The sequence below is a fragment of the Castor canadensis genome, chromosome 7, assembly GCF_047511655.1.
Source record: "Castor canadensis chromosome 7, mCasCan1.hap1v2, whole genome shotgun sequence".
Lineage (NCBI taxonomy): Eukaryota > Metazoa > Chordata > Mammalia > Rodentia > Castoridae > Castor > Castor canadensis.
The window spans coordinates 160,785,684-160,800,678 of record NC_133392.1 but is presented as its reverse complement, the minus strand read 5'-3'; the positions used below and the strand labels follow the sequence as shown (position 1 = coordinate 160,800,678).

Genomic DNA, 14,995 nt, shown 5'->3' with positions numbered 1-14,995 from the left:
ACAAGGTAGGGACCAGATGTGTTGCATTTTGGTAAAATGTCATGTGGCTGTCAGGCAGTGAACAAAGGGTTAAGAAGCCAGACCATGCTGCAGTAAAGGGTGGGTTTTAATTCCTCAGATGAGGGGGAGCCATTGAAGGATCTAGGGAGGGGCCTGACTTAACACTGATAGTCTGAAAGGGCCTGTCTTCAGGACGTCTGGTTCATGGGAAGCCCAAGCCCTCAGGTTCCCTGCCCTGTTGGTTTCGTCCCCAAGGCCCAGGGTCCACACTGTAAGGTTGGAATGTGAACAGCAAGGCCCTCACTGGCATCCCAGACTCAAGAGACAGGAAGTATGGTTTAGTTTGTGTCAGTTTTGCTTGACTCCAGCCTAGGAAAGAGCAGTATTTACAGTATGGAGCTACTGATGCTTTAGGCTGTGCAGGTGCTGCAGACACTAGAAACTGTGAGGACACAGTGGCCACCCATGTCCCTTTGCACTGGCCTGCCTCACCCTACCTGTGCTGTTTATGCTGGACACCTGTGTTTTTAGAGGAGTTCTTCACCCTCATTGGATAGAAAGCAGAGGCTTAGGTCTGCTATCTCAACACAAGATTTCTTTGTAATTTCCATACAAAATGACACCTTCACTTCCTAAGGCTGACTGCCTTAGGAGAGCCCAGCTCCATGTTGTCACATGGCCAGTTAGGAAAGGAAAAGTGGTGCCCACTAGGATTTCCCCAGGGCTGCCGTTGCAGGTCCAGGATGCCCGGGTAGTGCTTCCACCCAGCAGTGCCCACAGGCTGGACTGCAGTGGAACTGGTGGCCCCAAAAGGACCCAGTTCAACCTCCCCTTTTGCTGGACTGCAAGAGCACATCTCTTCTGCACACACTGTATTTAGGACAGTGCTGCTCACTCAAGTCTGTTTATAAGGACAAGTTCTCCAATCTGAGATGCCACCTCTCACGGGTGCTGTTATTAATCCTCATCCACTCAGCACACTAAGGTTGTAAACAGTTTTCCCTGGCTATCAGAAAAGGGCTTTCACAAGCAACAACTTCAAATTATAGTTCGTTAATCAACGAGTCACAGATCTATTCAGAGTAGGTGAAGGTCACACTAATGGGAAGATGATCACAGCGGGAACAGAGGATGACTGCAGGGAAGTTATCTGTAGGGGGGGCAGGCTTTCAACAGTAAGAGCTGGAAACCTTCTTACAGGGCACCTCTGCATCCTGCTCCTGGTATATCTAGATGTGAACCACTTCCTGTACCTCCCAGGACAGCTGAGAGGTGCCACCACAGAACACTCAAAGACTCCCTCGCAGGCAGCCAGACCGCTTTCCTTTTTGGTGCTCACTCACCCACTTGGAGATCCAGGCTCCCTCTTCGTGATTGCTCTGCTGGGCCTCTGCACACAGCTAGCTGGTGGCAGTAAGAGGCCTGGAGAAAAGCCAACCCCTCCCTCCAGTGTGGCTGCTCTCCACTGTCCCCTCCCTGTTGAGAACATGTCACAAGGCCTCTTCAATGTAAGGAGTGTCTAATGCAAGGTGGGGGCCTGCGTGGGGCAGCCTGTGAACACCTGCAGGTGGACAGCTATCCTCCACCACACTAGAGAAGGGAAGGGCCACATCACCTGGTCAGAGCCTCTCCCAAGGGCCTCACCTCTCCTGCTGGTTAATGGGCCCAAAAAGGTGGTCCCAGCCTAGTATGGGATTCATTTCCTCCCTTGGCTCTCAAACATTTCGGAAAAGAATTGAGTTTGAGGAATGTAAGATATCTTTAAAAATTTTTCAAAATATTATTTTATTTCCTTCCTATATATATATTTTGCAAACATTTCAAGGTAAATGTTAACTTCACATTCAGAAGTAGAGGAGAGTCCTTTCAGAACTGGCTTTGAGTTAATCTTAAGAATGATCAGACTTTGATAATGGAAAATAAACTTGCATACTGTCAAGCTAATGGGCTTAAATGAAAAGCTTTCCCTGCAGAGACTGTTCTCACAGACTGTCCAGCCCCTTGCTGACCCCACCAGCATCACCTATGCATGAATGTCAGAAAAGGTATCAGTGCAGGCACAGCAGCAGCTCACGAGCACATGAGGAAGCCTTCCACAGCTGCCTGGTGGGTTGTGCTGTTGACTTTATGGGTTAGTTTTGAAGTTCGATTAAGAACACATTCTCCTGCAGATAAGTTTTTTATATAAACTGCTAAACCGTCAAATTGTTAACTGTACTAAATAAGCAGAGGAGTTCTACATTTCTGCATCATCGTCGTCCTCATCATCTTTGGCTCTGAAATGCATTTTTCTGAATTCTCGTCTGCTCATTGAAGGACAAGATGAAGAGGCTGGTGGCAGGTCCTTGGAGGGGAAGAAAACACAGACTTCAGACACATGCTGTGTGACTAGCACCCAAATCTGCCGTCCACCATGGCCTGCTCTGGGTCTTGCAGAGTTCCTGCCTTCTAGACATGAAGACTGAAGCACTTCTCCCATGGCAAGAGACACTGGGCTTAGAGTAAAACACAGTGACAGAACGTGGGTGGATGTCCCCAAACCACAGGTGATTTCTTAACCCTGCTGTGGTGTCCAGACACCCTGAGTGCTGCAGATGGGGGAGGCCAGGAGCTGGGGGAGTGTCCCAGTTAAGAAAAGCATCTTATTTTCTCCTTTGTGTCAAAGGAAATGAATTTATACTTAACTTCATGTGGAAGCGCTACTCATGTGCCATGAGCCAGGGGCACAGCTTGAGGCAAGGTCTGCTGCCCAGGCATCATGGGAAGGAGGCAGTGCTCTTACCTGCATGAGCTCAACGTTTCCGAAGAATCGGCTCACTGGCATGGGTTGATTGCTGTCGTCATCAAGAAAGATGCTGTTGTCCATCTGAAGCAGCGGTGCCCGCGATTCCTCTGCTTCGGGCACCAACCCGGCCTGCCCAGCAGAACTACCATTGGACTCCTCTGCCTCTGCACTGGCACTGGGGCTGGGCTCCGGCACAGATGGGCCGTCTTCAGTCTTTGCTGAGCGAGCATCACTCACAACGTGGCTGTGGCTGTGGCTGTGGGAAAGAGCTGCAGTCTCCTGTTGGGTAGGGACACCAGTCTTGCTGCCCGGGAGCAATACGTCACCTTCTGTAAACTCATTTTCACAAGGGGCCTCAGGTGCCCCTTTGGGCAAAGCACCATCATTTTTAGGGGCTAGTTTCCGCAACTCTGCCTTCACAAGGTGACCTTTGTCACACTTGAACTTCTTGCAAGTTCGTCTGTCTGGGGCCTTGTGTGATGAGGAGATCTGTCAAGAGAGCAAATGTAAGGGAAAACCAGACACCTAGCAAAACAAAGGTCTTGACCCCAGAGGCTCCTGTTCTCACACCTGGGACATGTTCATGCTGAAGCTACACCTCTCCGTTCTGCTACCAAGGACAGAGTCCAAACCAGCAGCCAGGAATGGCTGAGAATGGCACCAGCCACACATCAGCACCACTTCGGCACTGATTTCCCAGTAGTGTTACTTCCTGAAGCATGTGCTTACTTATTTTAAAGTCACAGCAAATGAGTCCTTTCCATTCTTCCCTGCTAAGATGTCACACCCAACACTGCCTGGCACATTGTCGGTGCTAGGCAAGGATTTGTTAAACTGACTTTGACAAAACATCAACGAGCAGCTTGACTCGAGTGAAGTGCTATGCCAGCTTTGTACCAAGCCTTGGCCGTGGCTCAGGGAAGCAGATACAGTTTACCCTGAGTGTAGGGACGAAACTCTTGGACTCAAAACCTGCACTACACAGCACAGCAGACTCTAAGAGGCCCTTCCTCATCCCTGACCTCCCTCTCAAAGCCTTTAGAGGGAAGTGCTGTGGTAATGGACCCACATCGCTGGACAGCCACCTTCAAAATAGCACAGGTAGCCAAGGTGTGTCTTAAAGACCTAGTCTCTGACCCTCACATATATCCAGTGGGCAAATGCCAGGAAACCAACCCCTGGACGGCAGAGCATATCCTTTGTGAAGGCAGAGACAATAGTCACACTACCTCTGAAACATCCCCTCCGGTATGTAAGCAACACAGATGTCTTGTATTTTATATAGCACTCTCATAGTAACAACTATGTGTGAAAATGGACCCACAAGTCAAGATCTTGGCACTCCCCTTGGTAATGGCTTACCAGACATGTCTTGGCAGATGTGGAACTAGTGGCGTCCTGGGCAGTGGCCAAGCTGGCTGCAGAGCAATTTCGGGCTCTCAGGCGCGCAGAAGATCGCACTCCACCTGTGAGCTAGACCAGACCAAGGCTCAGAGAGTGCTCCTGTGAAAGTCCACATGCAGGCACCTGCAGTTTCCCAACTTGAGAAAATCGGAAGACTGCCCCCACCCCACACTGACACCACCTTCAGAAAAGGCGGCTGAATGTGCACATTCAGACCTAACTCTGTCTGGGGTTAGATACAGGGGGTATGCTTCCAGGAACCAGTACTTGTGAGTTTAATGAACATGAACTCAAAGTGTCTACAACAAGCAGTACATATGCACCTTTCCTTAGAAGCTCTCAGTTTTATATGGTGTCAAAGTCCCTGACAAAAGATAACATAAATAACTGAAGCCAGCCACTTCCTCTGTACTTCCTTTCCCTGAATTATAGCCCAGTCCTACAGTTGAAAGCAGGTAGCTTCTGTCCAGCAACTTTTTTTTTTTTTTTGGTGTGTGTGTGCATGCTGGAGATAGAACCCAGGGCCTTGCTCATGGTAGGCAAGCACTGCACTGAGCTACAGCCCAGCTCCCATCCACAATTTTTTGGGGGGATGATAGTAGTGGTACTGGGGTTTGAACTTGCACCACTATGCCTAGCTTTTTTCTACTGAGATGGGGATGGTCTTGTGAACTTTTTGCCTGGGCTGACCTGGAACCATGGCCCTCCCTGTTTCACAATCTTAATATCAAAAAACTGTCCACCTCTATCTTATCCTTAATGCAGAGGAGTCTTCTAGTTCTGATAATACAATTTAAAATAAGCTTATTAAGAACAATTTTAAGTTTTCAGAAATATAGAAAAGATAGTGCAGAGCAACACTAAGGGATTAGATTGGTACAATGATGTTCCCAAACTACAGATTTGAAAATTTTTTTTTGTTCCAGAAGCCAGTCCAGGATACCATACTGCACTTGGAAAATAATACATCTTAAAGCTCACATTAAAATTTGAAAATGAAAGTGAGTAATAAAGAGAAGCAATAAACAGAAGTGAGACTAAGGGAGAAAGTGTAAGTAGGACTAGAAATCCTGGCAGTGACAAGTGAAAAAGAGGACTCCTTCCCATAGTAGATGTAGAGGAAAGGAAAGCAGGTTTTGCAACTGCTGGGCTGCCTCATCCATTCTCCTTGGCACTGTGGCCCAGTGAGCTGTCAAAGGCCCAGAGATGGCAGCTTCAGGCTTCCCACAGCTGGGGACTGTATTTTAAAAAGAAAAAAAAAAAAAAAGGAAATGAGGTACAGGACACACTCACTACCTGCAAGATAAACAACGCACTGTGGGCCAGACTAAGGAGCTGCTGAGAGTGCACTGGGGCTGGGCTTTGCTGGAGGGGCCTGTGGACCTTATGGTTACAGTTACACAAAGGGCACCGAGCCTGCAAAGTTACATAACTTGCTGAGCTGCCTTTAACATTTTTCCCAAAAGGAAGAACTCTACCACACAGTCTTGTCAATGACTCCCCTACAGTACCATCCCTGCACAGCAGGGAAAGAACACTTCATACCAGTAAAGTCACCAACCTTCCTCTCCTTCCTGCTCTGCATCCCCTTCTAAATGTTTCCTGAATGGAAGACAGCTCAGACCCAAGTTCACCTCTACTGAAGGGGTCTGAAAGGCTGGATTTAGCAAGCCTATCCAATGGGCTCACTGCACTCCAAAATTTCAGAACCACTGTTTCAAAAATTCAGACAGAAAGCAGATTTTTTGAATATGTGCAGAGATTTCCAGTTGAGCAGCTCTAATTTGAAAATCTGAAATGGCCCAGAATACAAAACTTTAATCATCACGTTGGGTCTCAGAAAGTTTCATATTTTGTAGTTGTCTGTATTTCAAATATTTAGGTTAGGGATGCTCAATTTCTATTATCTAAAATGCCCGAGGGAGATTCCAAGATGGCGACTAGAGGGAGGAAGCAGAAAGCGTGCTTCCTAAAGTAAAATCTTGGAGAGATGCTGGAGAAACACTTTGCAGGAAAAACCACCAAGAAGAGGCAAAACTCTGACTCCTCCACACCTCCAGCCTGCGCATAGCATCCCCACTCCACATTAAATGGAGAAACCAGGAGGGCCCCCATGCTGCCAGACACCAGCTCCTACTGGCTTGAGAGAAGCAGACCACCAGGTGAGCTAAGCGGCATGCAGTACTCCCACAAATAACCCTGGGCCAGATCAGCATAGCCCCCTGGACAGACTGACCCCTACCCAGGGAAAAAAGAGGAAAAAACCAAACTGAATAATAAACAACAACAACAAAAGACATGTAGCAAAGAGGGTGGGGCGCCCTGAGTGCTGAAGGGGGGAGGGGCTCACGGAACTGTAAACAAACAAGCCGGCTGGAGAAGGCAGGAGCAGTGGCACACGCCCAGCAACCAGGAGCGGGAAAGCTTGTAAAAGTGGGTGTGTGAGGAAAGCTCCACTGGAGAGGGGGGAAGGGACACTTCCCAGGTGACCTGTAAATAAACACGCTGGCCGGAGAAGGCGGGTGTAGCGTCACCTCCCCCAGTGTGCTTGGAAAGGGGAAAGCTTGTAACAGTGGCTTGCACAGGAGAACTCTGAGTAAACAAAGCCTTCGGGGGCCAGGTGAGGGCTAAGCGCACCCCTGAGATCTCCATAAACAAAGCCTCCAGCAACAGCAGGCTGACAGCAGCGGGCAGGTGAGCCACAGCCTCAGATACCATTCTCAGAACTGTCTCCAGACTCTTTTTTTTTTTTCTCTTCCTTTGATGAGACAACAACTGAACTACAACTGCATGCTGAAGGACTAACTGAAACTGTATTGCATTTGAACTTGGGATATTTTGTTTTGTTCTTTGTTTTGTTTCCTCTTTGATGAGAACGACAGAACTACTTTTGAGACACCATCTCCAGGATTGGAGGCTGAGGGATGAACACCAAAATTATTAACACTGAAACTTTATCGCATTTGAACTTAGGGATTTTTTTTTAATCCTCTCTCTGTCTCTCTAATGCCTGTTTAGCTTACTGTTGATTAGTGCACTATCTCTCCCTGTTTCTTTGGCACTGGTGTTTTCTGTTGTTTGTTTTTTTAAATTGTTTGTTTTTCCATTTTTCTTTACCTTCTTTGCTTTCCCTCTCCTCTCACCCTTCCATTCTAGATCTCACCATTGTTATTATTACAAGCTAGAAAATACTTAATTGCACACAGTACAGGGACAGTAACAATAGCAAGGGCAATGGTCGGAAGATGGAAAAATAGGGAAACCAGTTTCCCCACAGCAAAAAATTAGTACAGGAACCAGAGGGGAATGAAGAAAACAGATACTCAGATCCTGACTCCAACAAAACGAAGATAAACTATGCCAAAGAACCCAATGAAGCCCACAAGAACATCCTGAAAGAAGAAATCCTGCAAGTAATCAATGAGAATTTTATAGAGATGATACTGGATAGGGTCAACCAAAATGTACAGGAGACATTCAAGAAATTCCTAGACAACAAAAATAGAGAATATAAGCAAGCACAAGAACAAATAAAACAAGCTATAGAAGCACTGTATAAACACCAAAGTGAAACAGAGAACACAATTAATAAGCAGACAAATGAACTCAGAACAAAAATAGACAACATTAAAGAGGAAACCACCCAGGATATGAAAAACCTCAGAAAAAAGAACAAAACAGAACTGCAAAACAAAACAGAAGGCCAATCCAGCAGAACAGAACAAACAAAAGACAGAATCTCAGAACTCGAAGATGAAATGGTAATTAAAGGAAAAATTGAAGAACTATTAGTTAAACAACTCAAGACCTGTGAAAAGAAAATGCAAGAACTCACTGACTCCATCAAAAGACCAAACCTGAGACTCATGGGCATCGAAGAAGAAGAGGTGCAAGCGAAGGGAATGCGTAACATATTCAACAAAATATTAACGGAAAATTTCCCAAATCTAGAGAAATCAATGCCCATACAGGTACAAGACGCCTCCAGAACACCAAACAGACCTGACCAAAATAGAACTACCCCACGACATATCATCATTAAAACAACAAGTACAGCCTTCAATATTCTTTCTTGAGTCTCTGTAAGAGAGAAAAAACAAATAACATACAAAGGTAAACCCATCAAAATCACAGCTGACTTCTCAACAGAAACATTAAAAGCAAGAAGAGCTTGAGGAGAGATCTTCCGTGCACTGAATGAAAATAACTTCAACCCTAGGATACTCTACCCAGCAAAACTATCATTCAAAATAGATGGAGCAATAAAAGTCTTCCATGATAAGCAGAAACTAAAACAATATGTGACCACAAAGCCACCACTACAAAAGATTCTTCAAGGGATTCTGCACACGGAAAATGAAACCCAACTTAACCATGAAAAGACAGGCAGCAACAAACCACAGGAAAAGAAAAAGCAAGACAGTAGAGAGTAACCTCAACTTAGGTACACACAATCAAACCTTCAAACAACTAAGACAAATATATGACAGGAATCACCACATACCTATCAGTACTAACGCTTAATGTTATCGGACTTAATTCACCCATCAAAAGGCACCGCTTGATGAAATGGATTAAAAAGGAAGATCCAACAATTTGTTGCTTACAGGAGACCCATCTCACCGACAGAAATAAGCATAGGCTTAGGACGAAAGGCTGGAAGAAGAAGCCAATGGCCCCCGAAAACAGGCAGGAGTAGCAATACTTATCTCTGACAAAGTAGACTTCAAACCTACATTGATCAAACGAGATAAAGAAGGACATTCCATACTAATAAAAGGGGAAATAGACCAAAAGAAAATAATAATTATCAACCTGTATGCACCCAATGTCAACGCACCCAGTTTCATCAAACATACCCTGAATGACCTAAAAGCATATATTAACATCCCATTTTCATCAATAGATAGGTCATCCAAACAAAAAATCAATAAAGAGATCCTAGATCTAAAAAATACCACAGACCAAATGGACCTAGTTGATGTCTACAGAACATTTCATCCAACTTCTACACAATATACAGTCTTCTCAGCAGCCCACAGAACCTTCTCCAAAATAGATCATATCCTAGGGCACAAAGCAAGCCTCAACAAATATAAGAAAATGGAAATTATACTATGCATTCTATCTGATCACAATGCAATAAAACTAGAACTCAACAACAAAAATAATGACAAAAAACATGCAAACAGCTGGAAACTGAATAACTCATTTCTTAATGAACAATGGGTCATTGATGCAATAAAAGAGAAAATTAAAAAGTTCCTGGAAGTCAATGAAAATGAAAACACAACCTACTGGAACCTATGGGACACAGCAAAGGCAGTCCTGAGAGGAAAGTTTATAGCCATGAATGCATATAGTAAAAAGAATGAAAGATCTCAAATCAATGACCTAATGATACATCTGAAACTCCTAGAAAAACAAGAACAAGCAAATCCCAAAACAAACAGAAGGAGAGAAATAAATAAGAGCTGAAATCAATGAAATAGAAACCAAAAAAAAAAAAAAAATACAAAGAATTAATGAAACAAAAAGTTGGTTCTTTGAAAAAATAAACAAGACGGACAGACCCCTGGCAAACCTGACCAAAATGAGGAGAGAAAAAACCCAAATTAGTAAAATCAGGAATGTAAAAGGAGAGACAATAATAAACACCATGGAAGTCCAGGAAATCATCAGAGACTACTTTGAGAACCTACATTCAAAGAAATTTGAAAATCTTGAAGAAATGGACAGATTTCTAGATACTTATGATCATCCAAAACTGAACCAAGAGGACATTAATCACCTGAATAGATCTATAACACAAAATGAAATTGAAGCAGCAATCAAGACTCTCCCCAAAAAGAAAAGTCCAGGACCTGATGGATTCTCTGCTGAATTCTATCAGACCTTTAAAGAAGAACTAATATCAACCCTCCTTAAACTGTTCCATGAAATAGAAAGGGAAAGAAAACTGCCTAACACATTTTATGAAGCCAGTATTACACTTATCCCAAAACCAGGCAAAGACACCTCCAAAAAGGATAACTATAGGCCAATCTCCTTAACGAACATTGATGCAAAAATCCTCAATAAAATAATGGCAAACCGAATTCAACAACACATCAAAAATATCATTCACCACGACCAAGTAGGCTTAATCCCAGGAATGCAGGGGTGGTTCAACATACGAAAATCATTAAATGTAATAAACCACATTAACAGAAGCAAAGACAAAAACCACTTAATCATCTCAATAGATGCAGAAAAAGCCTTTGATAAGATCCAACACCATTTTATGATAAAAGCTCTAAAAAAACAGGAATAGAAGGAAAGTACCTCAACATTATAAAAGCTATATATGACAAACCTACAGCCAGCATTATACTTAATGGTGAAAAACTGAAACCATTCCCTCTAAAATCAGGAACCAGACAAGGATGCCCACTATCTCCACTCCTATTCAACATAGTACTGGGATTCCTAGCCAGAGCAATTAGGCAAGAAGAAGGAATAAAAGGAATACAAATAGGTAAAGAAACTGTCAAAATATCCCTATTTGCAGATGATATGATCCTATACCTTCAAGACCCAAAAAACTCTACTCAGAAGCTTCTAGACATCATCAATGGCTATAGCAAGGTAGCAGGATATAAAATCAACATAGAAAAATCAATAGCATTTCTATACACTAATAATGAACTGATTAAGAATATATGAAAACAATTCCATTTACAATAGCCTCAAAAAAACCCAAATACCTAGGTGTAAACTTAACAAAAGATGTGAATGACCTCTACAAGGAAAACTATAAACTTCTGAAGAAAGAGACTGAGGAAGACTATAGAAAGTGGAGAGATCTCCCATGCTCATGGATTGGTAGAATCAACATAGTAAAAAATGTCTGTACTCCCAAAAGTATTCTACATGTTTAATGCAATTCCCATCAAAATCCCAATGCCATTTATCAAAGAGATTGAAAAATCTACTGTTAAATTTATATGGAAACACAAGAGGCCACGAATAGCCAAGGCAATACTCAGTCAAAAGAACAATGCAGGAGATATCACGATACCTGACTTCAAACTATATTACAAAGCAATAACAATAAAAACAGCATGGTACTGGCACAAAAACAGACATGAAGACCAGTGAAACAGAATAGAGGACCCGGATATGAAGCCATACAACTATAACCAACTTGTCTTTGACAAAGGCGCTAAAAATATACGATGGAGAAAAGACAGCCTCTTCAACAAAAATAGTTGGGAAAACTGGTTAGCAGTCTGCAAAAAACTGAAATTAGATCTATGTTTATCACCCTGTACTAGTATCTACTCAAAATGGATCAAGGATCTTAATATCAGACCCCAAACTCCAAAGTTGATACAGGAAAGAGTAGGAAATACTCTGGAGTTAGTAGGTATAGGTAAGAACTTTCTCAATGGAACCCCAGCAGCTCAGCAACTAAGAGATAGCATAGATAAATGGGACTTCATAAAACTAAAAAGATTCTGCTCAACAAAAGAAATGGTCTCTAAACTGAAGAGATCACCCACAGGGTGGGAGAAAATATTTGCCAGCTACACATCAAAGGACTGTAACCAGAATATATAGGGAACTCAAAAAACTAAATTCTCCCAAAATTAATGAACCAATAAAGAAATGGGCAAGTGAACTAAACAGAACTTTCTCAAAAGAAGAAATTCAAATGGCCAAAAAACACATGAAAAAATGCTCACCATCCCTAGCAATAAAGGAAACGCAAATTAAAACCACGCTAAGATTCCACCTCACCCCTGTTAGAATAGCCATCATCAGCAACACCACCAACAACAGGTGTTGGCGAGGATGCGGGGGAAAAAGGAACCCTGTTACACTGCTGGTGGGAATGTAAACTAGTACAACCACTCTGGAAGAAAATTTGGAGGCTCTTTAAAAATCTAAACATAGATCTATTATATGATCCAGCAATACCACTCTTGGGGATATACCCAAAAGACTGTGACACAGGTTATTCCAGATGCACCTGCACACCCATGTTTACTGCAGCACTATTCACAATAGCCAAGTTATGGAAACAGTCAAGATGCCCCACTACTGACGAATGGATTAAGAAAATGTGGTATCTATACACAAAAGAATTTTATGCAGCCATGAAGAAGAACGAAATGGTATCATTAGCTGGTAAATGGATGGAACTGGAGAACATTATTCTGAGTGAGGTTAGCCTGGCCCAAAAGACCAAAAATCATATGTTCTCCCTCATATGTGGACATTAGATCAAGGGCAAATGTAACAAGGGGATTGGACTTTGACCACATGATAAAACGAGAGCACACAAGGGAGGGGTGAGGATAGGTAAGACACCCAAAAAACTAGATAGCATTTGTTGTCCTCAATGCAGAGAAACTAATGCAGATACTTTAAAGCGACAGAGGCCAATAGGAGAAGGGGACCAGGAACTAGAGAAAAGGTTAGTTCGAGAAGAATTAACTTAGAAGGTAACACACATGCACAAGAAAACAATGTGAGTCAACTCCTTGTATAGCTATCCTTATCTCAACCAGCAAAAACCCTTGTTCCTTCCTATTACTGCTTATACTTTCTCTTCAACAAAATTAGAGATAAGGGCAAAATAGTTTCTGCCTGGTAACAAGGGGTTGGGGGGGGTAAGGGAGGGTGCGGGGGGAAAAGGGGGGAGAAATGACCCAAACATTGTATGTACATATGAATAAAAAAAATAAAATAAAATGCCCACTTTCCCACAAAAATTATGAAGCATGCAAAAAAAAAAAAAAAAAAAAAAAAAAAGGTCAGGCAGGAGTAAAAGCAGACATCAGAAGCTGCTGGGAGAGTGACCAAGAATTGGATTTACCATAAAGAGACGTCAAAGCAGCCATTACAAACAGGTTCAAGGGGCAATGTCACATCACACAGAGACTATCAGTAAGAGAGAAAATATATGTCATGTGGAAATTCTGAAGTTTAAAAGTGCAAGGAAGGGATCAGCCATAGATAGGAATCACAGAAGAAAGAATAAGCCAAGTTGAAGATAGAGAGGACATGTGAACCAAAGAACAGAGAATAAATAGTAAAGAAAAATGAAGAGGCTGACAAAATCTCAGAAGCAGTAAAACGCAACCAACTCCTTACTCCGCAGGGAGGGAACCTCAAGAGATGAGCCACTGACTTTTCAGCAGAAACAGTAAAAGCCGACAGTGACATCTTCATCGTTCAAACACTGAAAAGGAAAAACCTCTAACCAAAAATCCAATATCCTGCAAAGCTATCCCTCAGAAATGCAGACAAAATAAATTTCCAGATAAACAAAGGCTGACCGAGTTTGTTGCCTGCAGATTCACTTTCCAAGAAATACTTAAGGAAGTTCTTCAGGGTGAAGCCAGTGACCACATACACTAATTTAAACCCACACAAAGAAAGAGTCCAGGTCACGGTAATAACGTCCTTATGCCAGATACTTCACAAGTGTGTTTCCCTTCTTCTCTCACATTGTTATATGCACAACAATGTGCATATAATACAAACAGAAGCGCATGACACTTACAAATCACAGAACAAGGAAGGGAGCAGGAGCAAAGCCCTAAGGGACTAAGGAAGTGACTGCAGATGTAAGGTCGTAATTGCAGTGCTGGTAGCATTAGTAGATAACGTATAACGAAATGACTGGCTCAAGTGGTAGAGTGCCTGCCTAGCAAGTGTGAAGCCCTGAGTTAAGACCCTGATCCCACCAAAAAAAAAAAAAAAAAAAAATCACAAAAAATAGGTCAAGAAAAAAAGAGCTGTATGAGTAACACTTCTGCATCTCACCGAAATTAGGAGAGTACAACTCTGAAGTTGATGCAGTTAAAATACTGTGAAAATATTAAACTAAAATGCTAATTAGAAAAGATTTATGCAAAGGAACAACGGGGGGGGGGGGGGAGGACGACAAAACGGGATACCAAGAGAGCTGAAAAATGGCCAGTGTAACTGTTAACATCACTACACGTGAACGGCTTAAACGATTCAACCACGACTGCCTGCATTGTAAAGAGATCCAGCTGTGCAGGGGCTGCAGAAGATACATTGTAGACTAAAAGTCACAAGTAAGGCTGGGTGACGGGGCAGTCAGAGGAGAAGGCAAGAGGACTGCAGGCTTGAGGCCAGCCTGTGCTACACAGCCAGAGCTTATCTCAAAAAAAAAAAAAAAAGCCACTAGCAAAAGGTGTTTCAATTCTGGTCAAAGGCCCCTTGGGGGCTGGTGCTTTGGTCCCCACTTCCCCCTCCCCAAGAGCAACCCCTACGCAGCTGGCTGGCCATACGCCCGCCGCCACGCCCTGGGGTGGCTCCCTTCCCACTGCACTTGGCAGGTGACACAATGGTGGGCCTGGCTGAGGTCACGTGCTGAAGCTCGTCCATGGGGGGGCAGCAATTGAGGGACAGATCTGCGAGCGGCCTCCCCTCCCCGGGGAGCAGAGCACGAGTACCAGCCAGGGGGTGTGGGTGGAGCCCTTTCCCTGGGCGTGGCCTGGGAACCCCCGTTCCCGGGGGGCGCGGCCGGGAATCCCCACTCCCGGGGGCGAGGCTAGGCATAGGCCGCCGCTCGGCGCAGGCATTCGGGTCCCCCTGCTCCCCCGGACAGCGGGAGGCCCGGCGCCCTTCCGCTCGGCCTTGGCCCCTCACCTTCCTGCTCCTCATGAGTGTGAGCGGAGCCGCCGCCCCGCGCCCCGGCCTAACGCTTCTCAGCAGCGCCCCAACCCCGCGGCCCTCAGCGCGCGCCTCCACGACCCCTGACGTCACTACAGGGTGGCCAATCAC

The 14,995-nt window shown here is 44.0% G+C and overlaps 2 protein-coding genes across 6 annotated transcripts in view; one reads left to right on the top strand and one right to left on the bottom strand.

The window, feature by feature from the left end:
- Dffb (DNA fragmentation factor subunit beta) overlaps positions 1 to 2,789 on the top strand; it is an 18,776-nt gene extending 15,987 nt beyond the window's left edge. For 4 of the 5 annotated variants that reach the window (XM_020158366.2, XM_074081527.1, XM_074081528.1 and 1 more), the window contains exon 9: positions 1,201 to 1,780. The gene's annotated coding sequence lies outside the window, so the exon portion shown is untranslated. Of the gene's footprint in view, positions 1 to 1,200; positions 1,781 to 2,316 lie in introns of those variants that run through there. The other variant, XM_074081526.1, reaches the window with a different exon arrangement.
- C7H1orf174 (chromosome 7 C1orf174 homolog) lies at positions 1,757 to 14,995 on the bottom strand. Its single transcript, XM_020158368.2, has 4 exons — positions 14,861 to 14,995; positions 4,148 to 4,258; positions 2,783 to 3,274; positions 1,757 to 2,344 (listed from the first exon to the last, which is right to left on the bottom strand). The coding sequence occupies exons 1-4, from the start codon at positions 14,873 to 14,875 to the stop codon at positions 2,237 to 2,239; spliced, it is 726 nt and encodes a 241-aa protein (XP_020013957.2). The 5' UTR covers positions 14,876 to 14,995; the 3' UTR covers positions 1,757 to 2,236.